General features: G+C 29.7%; 5 protein-coding genes across 8 annotated transcripts in view; all 5 read left to right on the top strand.

Moving 5' to 3' along the window:
* LOC123291107 overlaps positions 1-26,218 on the top strand; it is an 827,916-nt gene that overhangs the window by 141,151 nt on the left and 660,547 nt on the right. The gene's annotated exons all lie outside the window — the stretch shown is intronic.
* Positions 10,091-10,930, top strand: LOC123291113 (glycine-rich cell wall structural protein-like). The gene is made up of 2 exons (XM_044871572.1): positions 10,091-10,173; positions 10,677-10,930. The coding sequence occupies exons 1-2, from the start codon at positions 10,101-10,103 to the stop codon at positions 10,928-10,930; spliced, it is 327 nt and encodes a 108-aa protein (XP_044727507.1). The 5' UTR covers positions 10,091-10,100.
* Positions 12,237-13,794, top strand: LOC123291114 (cold and drought-regulated protein CORA-like). Its single transcript, XM_044871573.1, has 2 exons — positions 12,237-12,350; positions 13,541-13,794. The coding sequence occupies exons 1-2, from the start codon at positions 12,260-12,262 to the stop codon at positions 13,729-13,731; spliced, it is 282 nt and encodes a 93-aa protein (XP_044727508.1). The 5' UTR covers positions 12,237-12,259; the 3' UTR covers positions 13,732-13,794.
* LOC123291112 (glycine-rich RNA-binding protein 2-like) lies at positions 16,309-17,469 on the top strand. 3 transcript variants are annotated; one of them, XM_044871571.1, is made up of 3 exons: positions 16,309-16,458; positions 17,146-17,250; positions 17,287-17,469. In XM_044871571.1, exons 1-3 carry the CDS (start codon positions 16,365-16,367, stop codon positions 17,385-17,387), a joined length of 300 nt encoding a protein of 99 aa, XP_044727506.1. In that variant the 5' UTR covers positions 16,309-16,364; the 3' UTR covers positions 17,388-17,469. The 3 variants fall into 3 exon arrangements, with proteins under 3 accessions (XP_044727506.1, XP_044727505.1, XP_044727504.1); XM_044871570.1 differs by having other exon boundaries at positions 17,146-17,262; positions 17,299-17,469; XM_044871569.1 differs by having other exon boundaries at positions 17,146-17,469.
* LOC123291110 (predicted GPI-anchored protein 57) lies at positions 22,476-25,915 on the top strand. The gene is made up of 2 exons (XM_044871567.1): positions 22,476-22,661; positions 25,644-25,915. Exons 1-2 carry the CDS (start codon positions 22,535-22,537, stop codon positions 25,883-25,885), a joined length of 369 nt encoding a protein of 122 aa, XP_044727502.1. The 5' UTR covers positions 22,476-22,534; the 3' UTR covers positions 25,886-25,915.

Below are 26,218 nucleotides of genomic sequence, written 5' to 3'. Positions count from 1 at the left end.
TCAATCTATATGTACAATAACAATCGAATAAAATACAAAACTGTGTAAATTTGAAAATAAAATAAAACAATTATTTATATTCTTCAATTATTTATTTAATTGGTTTGGTTTGATATGTAGGTAATTTATAATTATTTAATTATAAAATACAAAATATTCTCAATTAATTTTAATTTATTGAATAAATAATTATTTTTATGTAAAATATTATCTATTATACCAAAATTTACATAATATTTGTTTGCTATTGTACCACATTAACATTATACATAGAATATGATACATAGAGAACGCGAGGGCTCTGCTAGCCTGTAAATGGATGCGATATGATGAATGAGAGAGAAAACTGTCAGTGAGTACCCCCTGTGTCCTTATCATAATCATATTAATTTTGCTTGTTGTACATACTTCACTTGTACATCAGGTATCGTATGTTTTACTTTTCATCTGCATTAGGTTAAGTGCAGTAAGTTGTCATTTCATCTAATTGAGATCGTCATCTCTGAATTGTCAACAATAACCTAGCCCTGGTAGAATATGTTCTTGGTGTGTACAAAATGAAATATACGGAGTAGAGTAAATATAGTAGAGTATATAGCAAATGCTACTCTTGTATTTGTACTAAATATTTTAATGTAACCGCATGCATTATTACAGGGGAAAACAAATTCATGAATTCAAATTCAATCTTTTCATTTGTAACAATTAAAACTTCTCCATTTCATAATATATTAAGATGGTCCAGCCTGTATGTTATTAATTGTAAGTTAGGTATTGTACGTAAATAATATCTTGCATAATTACTACTTTGTATGCAGCGTACGTCTATAGAGACCAATTATTATGAATCCGATTTGGGAAATTTACAATTACCTAACCGGCTAGTGGAAAGCATTAAAGTTATATCTGTATTAGAACACAAAATCCTTCAATGAACACTTAGTCTGGAAATAGTCTAACAATGCATAAAAATTCACGCTCAAGAAATTTTTGGTGGATATCACTATGCCAGTATCGGTGTAAAATCCATACTGATTTGACTATTGAGGTAATAGTAACATTATAGCAATAGTTATAGCTATAATGGCGTGAGGCCCATAATAGTTGGCCAAATCACAATACTTCTGTTGGATAGCACTTTTCAATACTGTAATATTACTTACTATAGTGTCTGCCTCTTTACCTTACCAGCGTTGTAGTAGACGCCATACATTTCTTACCGTGTACTCACAAAAACAAATTTCCATTTTCCTAAGGCCCATGTAGCTTAAATGAAAATATAAATACTAAACATTTTTTCAGTGGAAAATTTTGGTTTGATGGGTGGATAGGTCAGATAGGACAGTTTTTTTTTTTTTTTAATGAAGAAAGAACAGATTCCGCATAGACGTAAACGTATCCAAAATGCACTGGCTGAAAAAAGTTACTAACATTTTTTGCTTCCAATATCTAGTTTTTGTGTACCGTTCAAAATTTTGTTCCTCGTTTCTTATTATCTGTTCGGTAAGGTTTAGGCTAGCTAGCTGAGGTTATCCTCTTATTATTCAAACTTTTCGCTTTTTCAAGGACATAAGTTTAAAAACCAAAAATAAAATTTTACAAACATGTGTGTTACCGGTGTTGTTGTACGGGTGTGAAAGATGGAACATCAATACAAGTTTATTTAAAGCTTTGGTAGCATGTGAAGTCGGGTTCTGAAGAAGGATTTTAAAAATTAAATGGAATGATTACCAATCTAATTCGAAAGTATGGAAGCGGACAGGCTTTAAACTGAGCATACGATCATTAACATACAAATGGCAATTAGATTTCTTCGGTCATGTTATAAGGAAGGGAGACCTTAAAAAAATTAGATGGAAAAAGAGGAAGAGGCAGAAGGCGTACAAACTTCATTCGAAATCTACCTCTCAAATCTCTTAGTACAGAGGAAATTATACATAGAGCCTATAACAGGCAACAATGGAGAGATATGGTCGTCAACGTCTGTAAACAGACATGACACAATCATCTTCATCAAGTACAAAGTTTGAAACCATTCTGTATAATATAATATTGATGACCACTGGATATAACCATAAGAATGAAATTAAAATATAAATTTCATTTATAATTTGAATTTACATGCTATCCAAAATATTATATACAAAATTTCATTAAATTTTAATCAAAATTTCTATGGGTTCATCTAAGCAACAAACTAACAATTACGTTTTAAATTACAAATAACAACTCTTCTTTTTACCAAATATTACTTGACGAATAAAATTAAAATACAAGACTCGAACACTCATCACCACAAATCCGTATATTCCAGCCACCTTTAAAAGTCTTCCTTGTTTAAATACACTGACTTTAATTAATACATTTTAGATTTTTTTCCATCCATATAAAAATGATATAAAAGAGGTTGTGAAGCTACTTTCAACATGACATATCACTCCGATTTGGAGTGATATGTCATGTTGAGATGGATGGTACTATTTATTATTTGGTAGATGATATGTCATGTTGAGATGTCAAGATGGAAAATACACACAGCACTTAAGTCTTTTGTGTTTCTCAAATTGCAGGAATACTTCCTAGAAAGTCTGAAGTCCTGATCCCCATCTCATAGTAGAGAGAATTATAGTCACGATTTTCATTTAGTTAAGTATTAAAGTGGAATATTGTATAAACTTATTCAGAGCTGAAATAGATAAGGTAAATGACATAACTTTTTGAGACCAAAAATATATTTATTGTTTTGGAAAAATGACAGTTTAGTCACTTTCCTGCTTTTGAACCAATTATCAGTCCATTTCTTGCTACGAGACCTTTGTTGGATCAAGAATAATAATTTGAATTGCATTTCTTGCTTCGAGACCTTGCAACGCTTTCGCGAGTTTATTTTAAAGATAACTGAATTTCGTTTATTTCTTTGCTTAGTGATGAAGTACGCCTTTATTTGAGAGCGGTTGTATACCAACTGAATGTGTATGTAGTCACATTATAGCCACACTGAAATGATTAGTAATTGTTCAGGGATAAGAAAATCGCGAGAATTAAATATAAATAAAATACAAGGCATTCATAACATAAACAAAACATTTAACAATTATTGAAAAATAATTTTGCATTGCTTTATTTTTTTGTTTTCGAAATTTCGAAATAATTTTTCTATAATTTTTTTCGTTTTTCCGAAGACCTTTAGTTGAATCTACATGCAATTTTTAACGCCCTATCTTTTATACTTTTGGAGAAAATCGCCACCAAAGCTTTGTCTTAATTTAAATCTTCGCGGGTAAATAGTGACGTTTACGAAAAAATGTTTCAAACAAAAGCTTTTTATAAGGAACTCCTTAATCCCTTTCTACGTGACGACGAATAATTGTTTACAATGAAAATTAATTGTTTACAATGAAAATCATAATAACTGCAATAACAACAAAAACTATTTATATTAATGTGTATAATTATTATTTTAATTCACAAAACAAACGTAATGTGATGATTTCAATCTAAAATTATAGTGACGTAATTAATAAATTCATTTCATACAAGAAAGATGGAATTACCACTAAATGGTGTTTTTTCTACCACGTTTTAATAAATTATAATCACAATAGACGTCCTTCAATTTTACAATTTATTATTGAGAAGTCATTAATAATCTCAATTTTTTTTATAGTTATAATTTACGTTTTAGGTATTTTAAACACGTTTATAGTTTATAAAACGATTATTAATAATATTTTTATATTATTTATTAACATTTTATTAGAAATCGAGAGTTTTAGAACTTTTTCGAGATGTTCGGATTTTATTATATAATCAAAAGTCTCTGATGTTGCTAATAAAGCAGAACGCCATCTCGTGTTTTATTTTTATTTTGTTTTCTTTCTAATTCATAAGAAAATCCAGGAAAACCGTAAAATTGCAATTCTGGATTATTACTGGATGTGTTTTCGCAATTAACAACACTCTCGATAAGTTCGTTTTGTACTCACTTTATTGCATATTAAATCATTATTTAATTCCACTTGTAACATAATGTCAATTACGTTTTAGCCCGAGAGCTGGTAGATATTTTGGGAAGGTGTTGGGGGCATTCTGAAAATTCGTAAGATACCTCTCCCATAATATCCTAATACAAAAATGCAGATCTGACTGGAGGATAGCGATGGTATCTTTAGATCCTCTTATATTATCAAACATATAAAAACTTTTGTTGCCAAAAATATCTTTGGGGAAACTTATATTTTTTTAAGTAAACTTAAATATTGAAAAATGAAGAAAATAAACAAGTCAAGTCATTTGCAAGGGATTTTAACCCTGCAAGATGCTTGCAAAACTACTTTTCTTGGAATTTTCTTGATCGCCTGACAGGTAGAAAATCCCACCACAATGACCTGTCTTTTTAAGAATATTTATTTTTAATACAAAACAATACTCTATAAAATTTCAATTTGCCTCAAACATATTTTTATACCATGCATATATGTAATATGCAAGGTATACTAAGTTTAGTCCCAAGTTTGTAACGCTTAAAAATATTGATGCGTCCGTCTGTGTACACGATAACTCAAAAAGATATAGATATCGAGCTGAAATTTTTATAGCGTTCTCAGGATGTAAAAAGTGAGGTCGAGTTCGTAAATGAGCATCATAGGTCAATTGGGTCTTGGGTCCGTGGGACCCATCTTGTAAACCGTTAGAGAAAGAACAAAAGTTTAGTTGTAAAAACAGTTCCTTATAACAAAAAAACACTTTTGTTTGAAACATTTTTTCGTAAACATCATTGTTTACCCGTGAGGGGGCCAATTAGGCGGAAATTTTATAGTATGCACTTGAATATCAGTTATATATGTGTCACATGTATGTATGTGTTATGTGATAAAGAAATCAACGCTGACTATGCATGGTATTTTAACAATTAACTCAGTCAATTGTTTGTTTTCACTTGTTTGTATTTATTTCCATATAATTTTTGCAAGCATCTCGCAGGGTTAAAATCCCTCCCAAAAAACCTGACTTGTATATTTTCTTCATTTTTCAATTTTTAAGTTGCCTCAAAGATATTTTTGGCAACTAAAAATTTTATATGTTTGATAATATAGGGGTTCTAAAGGTCCACCAGCCAGATCTGCATTTTTATATCAGGATATTACGGCAGAGGTATCTGACGAATTTTTATAATGCCTCAAACACATACCCAAAAATGTCTACCAGCTCTCCTACTATACCTGTTAAACCACCGTTTAAGAACAAATAAAACACTAGATGGCCCAAAAGTCATCCGTGAAAAATACTTTACTAGTGTATATTAGGCTTTAAGACAAACATAGCTCAATCTGACTGATTTAGCCGCGCTGGCAGATTGGGTGAACATCATAGGTTTTATGTGCCTAAAGTAAAATTATTTTATTAAATAAAAGATACTTTACTGTAGCGAACTTTTATATAAATTATAGAGATATGACTCGATGTCCCTACATTAGAAAATGGTTGGTACTAGATAGATTATTATATCGCCGGCGGACACAGCTCAAGTACTAGCAGTTAACGTTGTCATTATACCACCATGTATATCATACAGAAAAATATCCAAAACGCGCCTATACACTTTTGTCTGCCCTAATCATTTGAAATAGGACGTCTATAGACGATATATCCTTTATCTTACGAATAAATTGAAGCTTCTCACTGATAGTTTTTAAGTATCTAATTAATAATACTTATTTAAATTTAGTAAATAAAAACATAAACAATTTGGTAGACAATTTATCAAAATAAAGCAAACAAACAAGTTGCGGTATTTATATTTTATTAAAATAATTATTTTGTGTTGTTAAATACTCATACAACTTCTGTATACAAATGACAATTTTTCTAATTTACCGGCCAAAAGTCATTTTTCATCAAAATTTTCACACAAATCACTGGACAGTTTTTGATAAATCTTCATAGTATTATAGTTAATACATTGAATAAGACATGATTTATTGTTTATCGTGTCTGAACGATTATGGTGTCTGAAGATATATATGTGTCTGAAGATATAGCAATAAAACCACATTTTCTTACAATACACACATATTATTCAACTGTTACAATTATAAATTCTATACATTCTGCATTCAAAATTGAATAATATAATTATTTGCGAGCGCAGCAAGGTCCATGGTTCATGGTCACAGGTCGTGTATTTATCCAAGAGATGAAATTTAAAGTTGGTGTTTTGGGGGCGGCATAAGCAGGAGCAAATGAGTTGAAAGATAGCATGTTATAGATTTATCTTAAAGTTAAAATTGTCTATATTAAGGAAGGGCAAGGCAGGTGCAGAACTGAAATTTCGAAGTAGGCTTGTTTCTGCTTTAAGCCGCAATGTACATGGTACAAAGTAAAACCAACGAACAATTTTTGATGCTAGATTTGTATATTCATCGTTGTTTTTAAAAAATATACGGTAAAGAAAAGAGAAATTTAAGTATCTCTTTTTATCTAGTGTGTTAATTTATCAATTTCAATTCCTACTTGTACATACTCCATAACAAATTGTGCACAGAGGTAAAAATATTAAATTAATAACTAGTTTTTATGGAAACGTGATGGTTTATAATTTTATAAATATATGTTAAGGTAACCTTGACTTTTTCTTAGTTTTATAACTTACAAACGATTCTATGATTCTTTAATTTACTTTCAATAACAAGTACGTACATAATGTACTAACTTAAATAATAAATTAAAAAATAATATTCCGAATCATACTAGAAGTTTGAAGTTTTTATCCAAGTTTTTTTAAACATACTTTTTTTTTTTTTTAACATACAGTTATAATAATAAGCATGCAATAAAACTATTCATGGTTTATCTATCCAACATGCCTTTAGAATTATTTTTAATTTCTTGGAAATACTATCCTTCTTTTCATTCAAAAATTAGCATTGCATTCATAAAATAATAATAGGGCTTAAAAAATTATTTCATGTATTCATGTTATAAAATCATTTCTTTTAATTTAAAACTTGGTTGGTTTATTTACAAAGTATACAAAAATTATATTTTGCTAATATAAAATCCATCATCAATACATCAATTTTTCAAAATAGGTACGATACAAAGATTGCAGAAGAAAAAATTCGGGTGCCTTCCTGAGGGAAAAAATATTTTGTTTCAATAAACGTCATATAAAGAAAAACTTACTCCATCAAATAATATCCCATCAAAATTGTATTTTACATTTATTTACTATTGGAAGGAAATGTTCATCCTTATGAATTACTCAATTTGCAACATTAATTTAATAACTTGGAATCAATTTCAACAAGTTAAACTATATACGAAAATTTTTTTAATCATACAAAAAAAGCCCGCACAAAAATCAAGTTTAACAAAAATTCATTGGCGTAACTCGTGGGGCTTTTAGAATTTAAATCTTTGTACTTATATCCATACTCCTTGATGAAAAGGATTGAAAGTATTATTGAATTTTGTTTCAGTGTAATACAAAAAAAGATACACTTGTGAATCGTTTAAAATTGATTTTTTCGACTTTAGAGTCGATTATATTACCCATTTTGCCTCACAATTGACATTGTTGTGACATCAATACAGCCAATATACCTAAAGGGTCACTAGAATAGCGTAAATATTTAAAATAAAAAGTGAAAACAAACAATTGACTGAGTTAATTGTTTAAATACCATGCATAAACAGTGTTAATTACTCTATCACCTTACACATACATACATTTCACATATACTACTAATATAACTGATATTAACTTTGTTAATATATACCATACAATTTTACGCCTAATTTGCGCCCTCACGGGTATACAGTTGTGTTAACGAACAAATGTGACAAACAAAAGTTGTTTTGTTTTTTATAAGGAACATTTTTTACATTAAACTTTTGTTCTGTCTCTAACGGTTTATAAGATGGGTCCTCCGGAACCAAGACCCAATTGACCTATGTTGCTCATTTTCGATCTCGACCTCACTTTTTACGTCGTGAGTACGCTGTAAATTTAGCTTGATATCTTTTTCCGTTTTTGAGTTATGGTGTTGGCACACAGACGGACAAACGGACAGACAGACATACAACCGGAAATGGACTAATTAGGTGAATCTATGAACATCTAAACCAAAATTTTTTGCGTAGTATCAATATTTTTAAGCGTTACAAACTTGGGACTAAACTTAGTATACCTTGCATATTAGATATATACATGGTATAAAATGAGTAAAAACGCTCTATTGTTGAAAAATCCCAAAATTAATATGTATACTGAAAACATAATATTAATATCTCATTAAAATGAAAATTCCCATTAAAAGTTATATAATCAAATAACAGACATTTTAATTTTAAAATAAATTATTCTTAATGTGAACATTAATTAATATCTTTAATGAATTTAAATATACATTTTTTTGAAATAGGAAATTACTCAATTTATTTGCTACGTGAAAATTAAATTTTATAAATAAACTAATGATATCCGCTAAACAATTTTTAAAGAATAATAAATTCAAGAAATTCCTTCTCTAACAATTTTTTTCTTTTTGAACAAAGACTAGTTACTAAATTAACACTTAATTTTATCAGTTTTTGCTCAAGTTAAATCTAACAACCACGCCTTTGGTTTGCTATTTTTGCTCATACCTTTGCCAAAGCTTATAAAACAAGTACCTGTTTGTCAACCCACGACAAAGCTTCAATCCGTATTGTGCAATTTTGATCCAATTTTCGACAAAATGATAAATTTAATTTATTAATTATTAAAGAAATCGATCTACGATAGAACTTAACATGATAGTGTAACAAGACCTAAAACTTTAATTTTAATTTTGCCAATTTAAACCTCGATCTGATTCGTAGGCTTGAGTCAAAGTCTGACAACCAAAATTATGCGAGAATCTGCTAATAAATATAAAACAACAATCGATTAAATCGTGTAAGGTATAGTGTAACATCATATGTGTTATGTTTCACTCCATAATATACCGAGAATCACCTGCTCCGATTGTACATTCAGTCTTGGTTGGCAAATGTGACCCAACCAACAACATCTTATATAGGATCTGCTAAGTCTGACGCTTGAACCGAGACTGTGTAGGTTTAGAAATCCTTGATTTATCAATGAACCATGCGCTGGTTAAGGCTAATAAATCAAATATTTAAGTTTTCCGATCTTGACACACAACTTACTCAAGGCTAATAAATCAAAGCTTGGTATGTCACTCTTTGATCAAGGGTTGGCCAGCATTGATTTTCCAAGCTAAGGTATGTCAGTTCTCTCCCACGCCTTTACCATGCCTGTTGAACAGTTTTGATAGCGGAGACAGGGTGTGGCCGTGAAAGCAACGGAGCTTGATTTATATATTATAGGGGAGGGAGAATATAGTACCTTGAATTAAAATTTATACTTTTGTTTTTTTAAAACCATGAATTAAAATATCACAATGGAAATTATCTCAATCTATTTGTTTTGGGAATTTAAAAATAAAATCAAAATCGATTAAATCCTGTAAGGCATAGTGTAGCATCAAATGTATTTTGGTCCACACCATAATATAACGAGAATCACTTGCACCGATTGTATCTGAAAGTGCTATCTTCAACATATAAATGTTCACTTTAGGGATCTGCATCATAAAATGAATGTGATCAAAACATTGGAAGCCCGAGATGCTTCTTTTACCAATAAGAACTAGAATTTTATTTCCTATATAGAATTTGGCTCCTTTGCCGAAAATATTAGCTCAATTGTTAATTATAGAAATGACACCTTCAAGTAAATTGGTAATATCTTTTAGTTTATACAGTAACAGTCATTTTTTACAATGCAACTTCGATTAAATACAATGACCACCTTGTAGTTCAGTAATCCTATTCAAATTTGTCAATTCAAAATGTAATTAAAAATAAAATTCTCTTTATCAATAAATACATATCAGTAATTAAAACTAGTTGAAAGACCCTTAAAGACATTCAAATATCAATAAACTTTAAATTTTTTTGTTTAATTATTAAACACTTTATGTATAAAAGGATCTGAGCCACCAAAATCAGGTATTATTTAGTCAAACTTTAGTCAAACTAAATAAATTACAATGAAGTCAATAATTTTTATTGCAACAATTGTATTCGTAGTAGTTTTGGTGTACTCCGAAGAGAGTGTAAAAGGTTAGTTTTAAAATAAATATTCAATAATGAATGAAATTGTATTGATTCTGTGATCTTCGTTTTCTATTTCGGTTCTTAATATTTCTTGGCCTCTAGTTATGCCAATAGTTTTTATGAGTCTCACAGTTTTCACTTTCATACCAACGAAGGAAGATCATTTCTAAATTTAAAAAAAAAAACGTAGAAAATTGCAATAGAACACTTTTGCATATAAAATTTCGTAAAAATGTTTTCATCAGAAGATGAGGTTAGCACTTATACTTTTTAAATAATTTTATTATTTTCGATTTTGGCTGTTGCTTCGGGACTTCTCTATATCCTGTATTATGTACACAAATAGTAAGCTATTAACAGTTGAGAATTGATAATTTCATAAAAAAATTTTGGAAAAATATCCATTTCCAATAATAAAGTTAAATATGAAGAAGCTTGTTGTAAAAGTTAATGTAAAATGGAGACAGCTTGGAGAAATCGAGATATTATTCAATAAATATAAATTTCAGATACCAAACGCGTTGGTGTGGTCAGTGAATATGAACACGGAAGCTATGGACCATACGGTGGGGAATATGAACGTCACGAAGAAGAGATAATAGCAGGTCATGGGCACGGAAGTGGATACCATCATGGTGGTGGATACGGCCATGGAGGTCATCATGGAGGCCATGGTAGTGGTATTCGTGATCACGACCGTTATCATGGTGATAGGTATGAACCTGGCTATCGCCCAGGTTATGGTGAAAGATACCCACTATAATTGAGAAGTTTTCAAATGTAATAATTGTACATTTATTAAATGAATTTTTCATAAAATAAATTATTATTTAAAATCTTGATAAATTGTTATTTTTACAATATGCATAATTATTTTTCAGAGTGTTTAGAAAAATACCCAATGTCTGGTACTGTTACCATATGTGACCAGAAGCTTCAATCAAAAACAATTTTGATTACAAAACAATATAATATAGGTTTAAAGTGATCTTGACCAAGAAAATTGCAAAAGAATTTTATTTTATTAAATTAATATGTTAAAATATCGCGATAAGTTAAAATTACAAAGTAATCGTTTTTTCTAGAAAAATAATACAACATAAATAAAAAACCCAAATAAAGCTTCTTTTTGAAAAAAGCCCACATAAATACTAAATTAAAAACGTAAAATATAGATTTAGAGATGTTGAGTCAAAACCGATTTCGACTTTTGTTATGAATTTTGATGGTAATGTACATATATTACAGCCAACACCCACCCTGTATTATCCATTACGCATAATTAAGCACTTCAGTTATCATAAAAATTTAATACTGCCTCAGCAGATTTATGTTCGGTTAAATCCGGTTAAATAAATTTAAGAATGGTGATTATAATTCCTATGTACGTCTATCACAAAAACCTTACAGTGGAAATTGGGGGACGTTTAATTTTTCAGTGAAAGGATTAAAGCTCGATGTTTTTTACTAACCAATTTTTTCCCATTTGAAAAGTAATTGCCTATTATCTGTCAATAATTAAAACTTTTTACTGCTTGTCAGCATACATCCAACAGATAATTTTAGGGTAGTCTAAGTTAACTTAGTATTTTTATGTTCACAAATAACAACAGGTGTTAATTATAATTTAAAAAAATTGTTTGTTTGTATTTTCTTAGTCAAAACTATGACGCAAGCACATCTCTGGTGTAAAGAAAAAAACCTATTAAAAACATTTAACCAACTATATATATCCTGCAAAGAATTTCGAAAAAGTCCTTGATTAATTGTTTGTTTCGTATATGTTAATGATAACCAAAATTGTACACAGAAAAAATTTTAAATAAGAGGTCAAGATGAAATCACGATTTTAAATTATTCATTTACGTATTTTATTTAAATTGAACTTCCTTCCAAAAAATTAAAATATCAAATGGCATATGAAATTGATTTGATCAAATTAGATTCCTTCCTTATTAAAAAAGGTGTTTTGTAGACAATTGTTTGTTTTAATTAATTTGGATATTAATAATTTGAATATAAAAAGGACCAAATTTAAGTTATCAATATATTCATAAATTTGTTTTCATATCAAAAAGTTAAGACGATAACAATGAGACAATTATTGATTATTGCAATTATTGTAACGTTGGCTGCCATTGCTTGGGCCGGTATTGTTGAATTAAATAGCGAAGACACGGCAGGTAACAATAGTTTCAAACAAAAATATAATATACTGTGCGTAAATATCAGGCAAATATTCATTATGTGGAAAACTTACGCTGAGAAAAAGTTTTCTCAGCTTAGCACATGTTATTCGCTGTTTTATAAATCATGTTCATTATTTTATACAAGTCAAAGTAGTCATAATAAGTACAATGACGGTAGTATATAGATAAATAGTTCACATGAATGAATATCAATAAATTTAAATTCTTATGATAAGCAAAGTTGCAGACAATAATATTTCTTTTACTGGTCATAAAGATTTCAAGATTTATAGAGAAATTTTAAAACTACAAACGATTATTAACGAAACCATATCTCGTTAATAGTGCCTACATCGGAATCAAGAAATGCAAAGAAATTTTTTTGGTGAAAATTCGAAGAATTATTGGTTTTGTTCTGTACTTATATGAGCAGCCTGTATAATCTTATATATTTAAACGAGCAATTCTGGTATATATATATATATATATATATATATATCAAGGATCTTGGAAATGGCTATAACGATTTTCATGAAAATGAGTATATAGGGGTTTTTTGGGGCGATAAGTCGATCTAGCTAGGTTTAATTTATCAGAAATGTCGTTTTATCCGTCTTTTCATGAAAAATTCATCAGACATCTATTGGTGTATAACGTAGTTAATGAAATACAATGCATATTATAACATAACAAAAAGGAGGCGTTTGAGTAGTCTAAAGTGAAAAATATGATTCTTGCTGACATCTATTGGCGAATAACCGAGCGAAGCTCGGTCATCCAGATATTAAAATATTAAACAAGTAAGGCACATAGGCTGCTTAGAAAATGTTTTGTAGATATTTTTTACAGAGAAAATATTTGTCACATATATATTTATCATTGTTTGTCATACAATTCATTTGTGACCAAGTTGCTTTGTTACTTGGTAGCTTGATGTTCGACAAATAAATGAGTATCCGTTATATTATAAACATTTGATGTTTAAAAGTTAAATAATTTTGGATTTTATTTCAAAAAATATATAGAACGATTCAATTGGCTATAAAATCTGGTCACATATGTGATAATTTCCCCATTGCAGATATGTGATGGCAAAATGTGGAAGCCTGTTGGATGATGTTTATCGCAAATGTGGACTGATTGTAATGTGATAATAGTAAATAATAAAATTTTAAATTTTATAGAGCATCTGCGTGTAGCAAGAAACCCTGACCCAAAAGGCAGCTATGGACACGGGAGTCGAGGTGGATATGGACATGGAGGCTATAGACATGGAGGCTATGGACATGGAAGTTATAAGTATGCAAGTTATGGACACAGAGGCGGCCATGGACTAGGTGGATATGGGGGACACAAAGGGTATTGGGGCCGATAAAGCAAAATTCTCTGAAGTTAAACAAAGATAATTCAAAATGTTTTATTATAATTTAAAATTAATTTCAATGTATTCTTAGTTTCAACTTTTATATTTTATATTTATATGTCGGATAATTTATAACAGTACTTTCTGTATATACCTAAAACTTCTTTTTTTATAAAAAAATAAAGTATAATGATCTGTACCTAAATATTTGTTTGATTTATTTACTCGCTACAATGTGAATCTTAATAGTTATAAAATTAATCTTTTTTGGGTCTAAATCTAAAAGGTTTGTTTCAGTTTCGTTTCAACGAATTTTCAAAATCATACCTTTTTTTGCCAGTTAAACAGTTGATAGTTGCAGGAACCTAAAAATGAAAGAATTAATAATTTTTATTTGTAAGAGTAAAAGTATGAAATTGTAGTATAGAAAAAAATACTATTGATTAAAAATTTTTCTACATGATGGATTGTCTTCTGTTATCACTTCAAGTTTGTATTTTGAAATCAATTAAATCATTATTTCGAGAAAAATTGACTGTAAAAGTGTCTCTCATTTTGTATGCAAAAAATAGTTAACTACCTACCATACTCATTTTAATTACTATACTCATTTTTTCATTACCATACTCATTTTCAACCAATCAAATTAGCATAAAAGAGAGTTTCAATCAATCCAATGAGCCAAATTATTGTCAAATTCTAAACTAATAACAAGTTCCTACAGTAACTTTTTCAACCCCCGAACTAAAAAAAAGGGGTTATAAGTTTTACCGCTATGTGTATGTGTCTGCCTGTGTGTCTGTCTGATCTGGGGCATCGGATGAACCGATATTGGTTTGGCTTTTTTTGGAAGGTAATTTAATGGAGAGCTGAGTAAAAAGTGTCTTAAAATATTCAAGTATAAAGAGAATTGAACAAAATACACTCGAACCAAGGCACGAACCCAGTTAGCCGCCAGTTCGGCTATACTAGCTCTAGACAGAAAGTGTATTTTTTTCAATTCATCGAATATTTCTAATTTTTCTTTGTTTGTTAACATTAAGTTATTTTTTATTTATTTTGTTTACTACTTGTATCCAATTTTTTTAAAAACATTATTTTTGGGCTCTGAAATAACATCTATTAATCTCAGATGGTTTCCAGAAATCATTAACTTTCTATTGGAATTTAATTTCCCATTGGAAATATTTTGTAATGGATGTTTGAGTGTACACACATGTGTGTGTGCCTTCGTACGCAATTTTTAGTTCAAGATTTATCGCAAATGAAGCAATATAACGAACCTTTGTTTACTCCAATCGTTGCGTAATTACCAAAGCTTGACATAGCCTGGCAGTAAAGTTCTTGAAAATCAATTCAACGGTAGTTTATCCTCTGGCTATTTTTTCTGTAAAACTGATATTCCAAACTCTTTCATTGACAGGTCGTGTTAAGTTTCTAAGCTACACATCTTTGTTATAAAAACGGTAATTAATACTAATGTTTAATATCTGCGAAGTGGATAATGTGCAAAGAGGCGTTTTCACATAAATAGCTTGTTTTTTCATAATCTACGATCATTCTCAACCGTCAACACCAAGCGTTCTTTCTTTAAAATAAATATATATATTAAAAAAAAAGTTATAAAAACATATAATCCGAAGAATAAAAATAGACATTTTTTTCAATTTTCCAATACAACCATGAAATTCCTTATTGTAGAAGTAAGGTCTTTCTCGGATAACTGCGTAAGTAATATAATCATGATTAATCTAGATATAATCACGGTTAACGGATCTGTCCTCAATGATTGATAGGAACAGAATGGGAAAGGACCAAATTTAAATTTGGCTTTTGGTTAAAATTTCTTGAGACTCTAGTTAAAGGGCAATCATCATTCTAATTAAGAGTTAAAATGGCAATAGCAAAAAACCGAGTTTCGATTTCTGTGTCAAGTAATCATATAATAAATTTTTGTATTTGAACGAATATAGATAGAGAATATAGAGAATACAGGCCTTTTATGTTCAAGTAAAAGGACAAGAACCATCTCATACCATTCATTTAAAGAATTTTGATCAGGATGACAATATCAATTTGTATTTAGAGTTTTCCTGAATTGTATGGGCGAGGTTCCTTGACCTTCAACAACGTTGAAGGTAGCTTTTGATACTACAGTAGAAAAAAAAATTTAGAGAAATGCATAACATTCCTAAAATTGCTACCATTTTCTAGGTATGTTTCGTACTTTTCTAAAAGGTTATTCTAAATCGATCTTTAATTTGAGATCGATTAGGATCCCGGTTGGTGGACACTGCAGGAAAACGACAAAGATAGTTTGGACACAATTTTTATATTAATTCCTAAATATTTGGCAATCAAGTTCATTTTTTATAGGCGTTTCGTGTTTTCTTAAAATTAAACAAAATAATTGTATTTGTTTTATTTTCACCGGTTTCCTTCCAAAAATTTAAATATCAGTTGGCGTGACATGTCATGCTAATTAAATTCAACTTTTTTTCGTAATTAAAAAACGTGTTTTGCAAACATTTGTTTGTTTACATTGAAATTGGACACTTCATAAAATTTTATATAAAAGGACCATATCATACGCATGGAGATATTCTTGTTCTCATATCGAAAGGTTAGATTTCATAAAAATAACAATGAAACAGTTACTGATTATTGTAATTATTGTGGTGTTGGCTACCATTGTTTGGGCTGATTTGGAAATTAATAGTGAATTGTATGACACATCAGGTAATAAATACTTTTTTTTTTAATATTATAATATCTAAATCCAAAACATTTATCCTTAAGAATTCGATGCGCAATGATGTTTTTTTCAAATAAAAATGCAAAATCTAAAATGATTTGTTTTTAATGACTTAAAAGTGCTTAAATTTTATAGGTATGTTTTTGTTTAACGTTTAAAACCTGTAGATGATTTGACAAATATGATTTTGTTATTTGAACACATATTTAATCGTTTAAAAGATGACTACAATCATTTATGATTTATGACCACACTTGAATTTACAGAAAAGATAATATGTATGACATTTCTCAAAAAAAAAAAAAATGTGTAGCTACCATTTTAGGGTTTCGTTGCAAAATGGGTAAAAAAAAATTCGTTTCACAATTTTTAGAATCGCAAAATTAAATACAATGGTGCGTGAAATTGTATGTATGTTAATAATGCTTCTGCTTGCCTTTCCAATTAGCAATCGATTGAAGCTTACCAAATTCTCTATTCAATCGATTAGTATAAAAAAGGTATTATATTGAAGCTTACCAAATTCTCTATTGTTATTATTATCAAATTCTCTAAGTTTTTAAGAAGGTTTTTGGAATTATTTCGTCAGAAATAAAATAACATTTTCCAATGAAATTTAAATTGAACAAAATAATGTTTCGTGCATTAAAACATGTTCGAAAATTTTCTAGAGAATCTCCGTTTACAAAGGAGCCCAGACCCTGCAGGTGGTGGTTATAGAAGTGGTGGAAGTCGAGGTGGATATGGCAACACAGGCTATGGAGGTGGCTACAGCGGTGGATATGGAGGCCGTGGTGGATATGGAGGCCGTGGTGGATATGGAGGCCGTGGTGGATATGGAGGACGAGGTGGATATGGTGGACAGGGATATGGTGGTCAGGGATATGGTGGATATGGTGGATATGGTCGCTAAATTTTAGAATGTTTATTACATTATGTTAAAGCTTATTTTATCATTGTTTATAAAGTGGATACAAAAGTCTTGAGCTCCTCTATGTCGTGTATCTATTATTTAATTTAATATTGTTATAAGTGAATATAAATTTATTTTTATAAAAATCAATAAATAGTTTATTATAGCGATAAAATTGTGTGTGATTCTTCCAAGCCCAGCAGGAAAATTAATGTTTACAAGTGAAAACAAATAATTGGCTGAGTTAATTGTTGAAATACTTTGTAAAGATAGTGTTGATTACGCTATCGTTTGTTTTTTGACTACTCGTAACTGATATACCCATATAATACATATAAATTTGCGGCCTCGTGAATATATAGTTATGTTTATAAAAAAATGTTTCAACCAAAAGTTGTTTATAACGGTTTACAAGATTTTTCCTACGGACCCAAAACAAAATTGACCTATGATGCTCATTAACGAACTCGACCTGACTTTTTATGTGCTAAGCACGCTGTTAAAGTTTCAGCTTGATATGATTTTTCGTTTTTGAGTTACCGTGTTGACAGACAGACGAACAAACAGACGGGCGGACAGTCGGACAGACAACCGAAAATGGACTAATTAGGTGATTTTAACACCTATACCAAAATTATGCTCGTAGCATCAATATTTTTAAGCGTTGCAAACTTGGGACTGAACTTAATATACATGACATATTTCATACATGGTATAAAAATAATTGGGGAAATGCTAAAAAAATTTAGAAAATGCAAATGGGTCGTATTTTAGTTGAAATCGGGGAGAAATTCGTATGTAGCTCTAGCATGACGAGATATATAGGTTAAAATTTCGGAAAGTAGTATTTTATCAAAATACGGGCATAAATTAAATAATAAGTCATTATCTCATAATTAAATAGAATTGGATAACTAAGAAAAGAAGTATAAAATAAGTGCCTGAGTTAATTGTTGAAATATCATGTATAGACAGTGTTAATGACGCAATCGTTTATTTTTTGACGTCACGTAAATAAAAAAAGATATCCACTTTTAAATAGCCACACACACATAACTGATATTCCCATATTAATACATGCTATCAAATTTGCATCTAATTAACGCCCGCGTGGGTAAACCAGTGGTGTTTACGAAAGAGTGTTTTAAACGAAAAATAATTTTTTTATATTGAACAGTTTTTACATTTAAACTTTTGTTCTATCTCGAACGGTTTACAAGATAGGTCCTACGGACTAAAGACCCAATTGACCTATATTGTTCATTTACGAACTAGACCTCACTTTTTTCGTCCTGAGTACGCTATAAAAATGTCATCTTGATATCTCTTTTCGTTTTTGAGTCATCGTGTTGGCAGACAGACGGACAAAAAACCGGAAATGGACTAATTAGGTTCTATGAACACCAAATTTTTTTTCGTAGCATCAATATTTTTTAGCGTTACAAACTTGGGACTAAACTTAATATACTATGTATATTACATATATACATGGTATAATGACAATTTTTGTGTTACAAGCGGAGTATCTACATGGATTTAAGATTTTTAAGGGGGCAAATTTATTTTTGTATTTATTTTATTTTGTAAGAGAAGAAAACAATCTCGGTTATATGTATTAATTTATTACATATAACATATTTCAAATTATGCGTGTCCAAGAATTTTCATCATTCGAAAATTTTTAACATTATTTTATGATGAAAACTTCTTTCCAACAAAAGTATTGAATAACCATATATACTGTGATACTATTGTATATAATATTGACTGATCTACTTCACCAGTCTGTAAAACAAATACAAATTTCCAATAATGATCAAATATCAGAAACAGCCTTGAACGTAACAGACCAAAACAGTTACACCCAAGAAATATTATAAATAGTTTTAAGTATTTCTCTGAGGCTAGAAAATCACCGTGGTCAATAACTATTACATGAAAATTATAATAAAGTAAGTATGAATCAATAAACATTTTATTATTATTAAAGAATAATGACAAGTGACATTTTTTATTGTTTCAAGTGAAAAGCATCCCTTAAAACGAGAATGAATTTCGTAACCTACTAAAAGTAAAAATCAACCGCATTACGCGTACTAGTCTATGTATCCCAAATTTTTGTATTTACTTGTATAAAATATAAAAAGAGTTCATATAAACTTTTGATTTTCGATTATTTTGTCCGTGGCTGGTTGCAATTTCTGGTTTAGTTCTAAGGATGGGATCGATAGAACGATCTAAGGATTGGATCTTGGAAACAGCAGCGACATTTTGACTCTGAATTTTGCATTTTCATTTTTGAGAACGCATACCTTAAACACTTCCAAACAATACTTGCTACTTTTGAATTATCATACCTCCTGAGTCCGCACAAAAAGATAGGGTATGTTTTTTTAAATTCATTGAAATAAGTCTTGAAAATCTATTTTATTGAATTTCAAATAAGGGCCCACGCCCCGTTCCATTTAAAAAAAGTACTTTGCTCCCCGTGTTCCTTTTCTGTAAGAATGTTGTAAAACTGGTAGTACAGTCTAGTCAGAGAATGGAATGGGTTAAACGATACGGTATTAAAATCTTTTCGAGCTCATAAAAATTTCAACTCTCGTGCTTGAACCCTTTACAAGTAGTTTGAAAAAGTTCTTTTTTGCATTAAAGTGGTTTTTCAACATTGGAAGAAAATGAAGACAATTTTTTTCTAATGATTGATCAATACGAAAGTTCTACCATTTATGTAAAAATATTTGCTATATTTTAAATAAATAAAAAATATATTTTATGAAAAGTTTACAGCTACCCTATAATCGACTGCGTTACAGTCAGCTGATTTTTATCTTCTATGTGGTACACTTAAGCAATACATAATTTTCGACAGAAGTTCTCTAACCCACTACTAAAGACTCAAGTTTCGAGGTTTCATAATACAACTTTAGTAACTAGATTTGTTACTAAAAGTTTTGAATTTGATTATTTCAAAATGTCAATAAAGTACATGGAAGCTACCCAAACCAAATTAGCCCGTCACAAAACACGTATACACAGAATGTTTTCTACAATTTATTACAACAACAAAAAATTTTTATAGTTCCCGTTACCGAGATGTCGATGGGTGGTCACAAATTCAGCCAAAAATAAGAATAAGCGACAAATTTTTTATTGTTACAATTGTTTCTTTAAGGCTAATTTTGAGTTGCAATTGATTTCTCTAGTAGTGAAGAGAGTTCTCCTATATGATATTGTTTTATGGGTTCATTTGTATGGTTGGTGTCGCGTATAAATGTTTCGTTTTAAAAAAAGAGGATGACTACCTAGTATAGGCACCTGTAAAAATATTTTGTGGATGTAATAAATTTAAGTGTAATATATTCGTTTTGTATTGCAAAAAAATCCTCTACATGAAATCCGTTGGTTGACTAATTTGTTTGGCAGATTTCCAGTGTGATATTTTATAACGGGTAGTTTCATATGTTAAAAATGGGGAAAATTTATGGCAATTTGCTGTAAAAAATTCTGATATCATTTACGTCGCTTTATTCTTATTTTTGGCTAGGTTAATTTGGCTAGGTTAATACGGTAGCTGCAGGTACAGCTTACATTATAACGTACTGTAATTAATTTTTTTCTGGATGTAATAAATGGAAGTAAATTTATAAAAAATGCTTGGGTAGCTTTCAAGTACTTTAAATTTTTACGTATTTAACAAATATTAGATAGATTATTAATAATTATATAATAATATTTGAACTTGAGAATCTAAAAAGTAATATAATACTTTGGATGTAATTTTATAACCCAAAAATGTTTTTTTTTGTTCTAGGATTTGTATACAACTTACAGTGTACAATAACAGTAATTAATAATAATTGTAATATAATAAATAATAATAATAATGATTGGATTTTTATTACATTATAAAAACTCAAACTTGTTATTTCAGGGGAAATTTTATTCATTATAAACTAAACAACAATTTTTCATTTATTTATTTAGACAAAATTAATTTTTTAGTTAGTATTAAGATTTATTAATTAATTGTATCTAAATACTTAGAAAAAATTATCTAATCCAAATAATACATCACACTAACTTCTGTCGGTTAATTTTCCGAATGATGGATATTTTGATTTTATTTATGCTTTGTAATGTATGCTTTGATAATAATATTTGAAATAATTATTAATATAGCTTCGGAACCGCGTAAGACCCACTTAACTTCAAAACGACATAAATTCTTTAAATCAAATTTTTGTTAAAAGCGATATGAGTAAAATATGTAATCATTCTTTGGCAATGCAAATTGTATAAACTTGGCTAAAACTGACAAGAAACTAAATTTAAAAAAAAATGTTGATGGTGCTATGTTAGGAAACTTGCCAAAGAAGTTCCGTTACAAAACAATGTCCAATTATCATTTTATTGCGTTTCTTTACTAACACATATGCCCATTTACATTTGTATTAAATGAAATCATTGAAAAAAGAGAAAAAAACTTTGAAAATTGTGTCAAAAAAGTGGGTGTGGGTCAGCTTATCAAAATTCTTAATTGCGACAAATGATACATTTTTTTCTTAAATCAAAAATATCACGCATGGCAAGATCTATCACATTCATTTATAACAAAATATAAGGAAAAAGTATTTGTCATTTACTTTCCGTCATAATCATGTTTGGTTGCTAGCAGATCCTTCTTAGGGATTCAAGTATACCAGGCCATCATGGACCATCCATCCATTTCATCACTTGTATTTCACAAATGTATTTCATGAAAAAACGAGTACCGCTTGTTATAATTTTCTTTAGAGAAAATTTTTCGTCAGGCTTTTAACTAATGGATCGCAGTTTTCCAAATTAATTACCATTAAAAACACTTCAATATAGTATTTATGTTAAAAACTTTAATAGTAAGGAGCACCAACACATTAAAAAGTTTTTCTGTTTTTTTTTTGTCTTCACACGTTTCCTGTGATTCTCCCCAATCACCAATCTGATTTATTGATGGAAGTTGTTATAAGTACGGGGAAATACGAGTACATGAAAAAAAAACTAAAACAAAATAGATATTTTAAATATAAATAAGCTATGGAATGTTGATTCAGAAATTAGATTATTTTAAGGTTTGTTGGCAATCGGAAATATTAAACTTAGTAAAAATGTATCGATTTTTAGTGTTCGGGATCTTAACAATTGTATTTTTATTTCATCATGTTTCGGCTGATGTTAAACCGTTAACGTTGCAAGATGTGCATAAAACAAACGATCAAATTAACCCAATATCAGGTATGGACATTTTAATGCAATATTTTTGTGAAACTTGATTAACAATAGGCAGTGGGAAACATATTTCTTATATGAGAATAGTTACAACTTTTCTTTTCATCTGTATACATAACAAAGATTACTAAACATGACTTTCTTATTTTTAACTTCAACTGAAATACTTCTAGTTAATTTGAATTGTTAACTTTCTCAATATAAAATGGTTAGTGAATTAAAGAGCTTACTAATTAAAATACAGGAGTAGTGAGAAATTTCAAAATTTTATTTAATTCTTTTTGTATATTTTGGGCTTGGCACAAGTAAAATAATGTCGTGTAATTTGGAACCACCTTATACATATAGTTGAGTTAGGGTATTTACAACTCACTTTTTTGATAATGAACCGATTTTGCTCTTACACTGCTCATTTTGTGCGTAATTGAATTTAGAAATAAAACCTTCAAATTAGTCTGTGACCCTTCCCGAGCCCCTTTTTTGCAAATTGAATTTTCTAGTTTTCCTAAAATGTATAAGAGTTAAAAATAAACGAGGGTGGAAATACCATTCTATAGGTTTTTCGGTTTGCTAAATTTGAATCGTACCCTAAAAATATGCAAATTCATTCGGAATTTTATCATGGAGCCGCCTTTCGATTCAACAAAAATAATGTGTAGGTAAGCGCGTAAATCTAAATCTGTAATTAAAAAGTGAAAACTTAAAATGCAGGTTGGAAAATTCAGTTTTTCGCCAAAAAACATATTTTAAATAACCGAAAACAGAAAATTAAAGACACTTCATTTCATTTTAAATTAAATAAAACTGACATATTCGTAGTTTTTCTGGATAACAAAAATAACATTTGGTGTAAAGAACGTGAAAAATTTATCGAAAAATATTTATTTTTTTAATGAAATTTGCAAATTTTATTATTAGCATTAGTAAGGTGTTTAATATGAAATAAAGCAGCAACTGGAAAAAATATATTTTTGTTTTATTGATCAAAACTGGATTTTTTGGCAAAAAAACTGACTTCAGGCTGCTATTTGAGATTATCATATTTTTAAATTCAGATTCATCAACATTGAGAACCCCCTATTTTTTTAGTCGCGTTTTGTATTATTGGAAGGCGAAAAGGGGATTATTACTTAAATAGAATATTCCGGTTGCCATACTTATGGTCAGCTTCGGAATCAGTGACCTCCAAAGCCTCCAGGAGTACATCGTCTTCTTATTATAATTTTTTAACTGGGTTTTATATTATCGGGGGCAAAATAAGGATTTCGGCTAAAAACTGAATTTTTTGACGTCATTTTGAATTTTCATGTTTTTGAAATCAAAGTGTTCAGAAACTCGAAATACCCACAGAATTCTGGAACTCTTAAAAGGCCAATTCCTGAAAAAGGGTGCGAAGGGTTACAAACTAAGGGATTAATTCTAAAGCAAATTACAAACATTTATTATCAAAAAAATTAGAATGTTAACCTTGATTTTTATATTTATTCACTGCACTAGAGTGGAAATTTTTTAATAAAACAAACTGCAAGTAATAACTGTATTGGATAATGAAATGTTGGCACGTTTGGATAGTTATGGACACATAATTTTATTTTTGTTGTATATAAAATACTAGCAACCCGCCCCTGCTTCGCACGGGTGCAATGCTGATACTAAATACACTACAGAAAAACTGTGAACGTTGTATATAAAAACATAGCGGCCCGCTCTGGCTTCGCACGGGTATAAAATATATAGCCTATGTGATTAAAATCGATCCAGTAATTTTGATTTATTCATTACTGCCCGTGGCCCGCACGCGTTAAATTTGGAGTAAAACAATCCCCCTTTCCCTATACCATGAAGAGTTCCTGCTATCTTTGGAATATCTAAATTCATACACTACATTTTTACTTATTTACTTTTTACATTTTTAACTATTAACCTCAAAAATAGCAGTACTTCTCCACTATTTAATGGATGTTATTATACATATAAACCTTCCTCTTGAATCACTCTATCTATTAAAAAAACCGCATCAAAATCCGTTACGTAGTTTCAAAGATTTAAGCATACAAAGGGACATAGGGACATAGGGTCAGAGAAAGCGACTTTGTTTTATACTATGTAGTGATGATATGTTGTATATAAAGTATTTGGCGTTCTTCATAAGAGTCATTGACATTGTACAATGAGCACTTGATTGATCTTAATATAATACTTTGTCCAAAAAAATAAGGTGACATTTGAATTTAAACAGTCAACAAGGAATATTATTTGAACGTTATGCGTCATTTGCGTAACGCTATCCGTCTAAAAAAGCCGGAATTATGGAAAGACAATTCATGGGTTTTACACCACGATAATGCACCATCCCATATTATTTCGTCAAAAACTCAAGCCATATCCTTCCGCAACCACCGTATTAACTTGATCTGGCGCCCTGCGACTTCTGGCTCTTCGGTAAGCTCAAAAGGCCGCTCCGGAGGCATCGATTTGATACGATAGAGGAGATTCAAGCCGTAGCGAAGCCGTAATTGAAAGCAATCTCGGAAAGTGACTACAACCAGTGTTTAGAAGATTGGAAAATCCGTTGACATAAGTGTATTGTATCGAGAAGGAATTACTTTGATAGGGATAGAATTGATTTGGAAGAATAAATAAATAATTTTCAAAATAAATACAATGTTACCTTACTTTTTGGGCACAGTATACATTAAAATCATTCTCAATCAGACAACTACAGAAAGATTGAATTCTATTTTACGACTTTTTAAAATGACTTAAACTTGACAAATAAAATAATTTCAGTTAAGAAATCAAATTCCATTAATTATTATTTCTAGTAATGCGGTGACTCATTCAGAACTGTAATTTGGCTATCCTGTCTCTCATTTTTTCTGAGAAGTTTGAGACTTTTCACATTTGACAAACTTTACCCAAAAAGCACAAAAATACTGCTTATGGATTTTTTGATATTTTTTGTTGATGATTGATTTTTGTTCGTAGATTTGAAAGACGCTCTATTGACTGCACGCATAGCACGAACATTACATAAGGGAAAAAGTGGTTATTCTAAGGGGGGTAGTTATTGTAGTAGTTGCGGCTATGCCCAACCACAACCACAATACTATAACCAGGGAGGAGGAGGCTGTAGCACATGTGGAGGAGGAGGCGGAGGTGGTGGAAGCTGGTCAAGTTCATCATCTTCTTCATCTTCGGGATCGTGGGGGGGTTATGGAAAAAAATAATAACATTAAATTTTAGATTTATTTTTGTAATCTTTTTGGATAAAATAAAAAACTATTTAAAATATGATATATAATTGTTCAGTCGATTCTTTGCAAAATTATAAAACACACACAATACCTTGGTAAATATTATTGGTTGGTCTTGATCATATTTACCGAGGCATTTGAATTTTAGAAAAAAAGAAAATTATCGACACTCGGCAATCGAAATTAAAAATTGTATGACATGTTTACATTTTAAAATGTCTATAATGCTAAAATAACATGTATTACGTTTTGATGTGCCTATAATGCTAAATTAACATGCCATTAAATATTTTATTTAATGCAGTT

This window comes from Chrysoperla carnea, chromosome 1 (genome assembly GCF_905475395.1).
Source record: "Chrysoperla carnea chromosome 1, inChrCarn1.1, whole genome shotgun sequence".
NCBI classification, from domain to species: Eukaryota; Metazoa; Arthropoda; class Insecta; order Neuroptera; family Chrysopidae; genus Chrysoperla; species Chrysoperla carnea.
The sequence above is the reverse complement of the archived record's forward strand: the minus strand, read 5'-3'. Positions and strand labels throughout refer to the sequence as shown.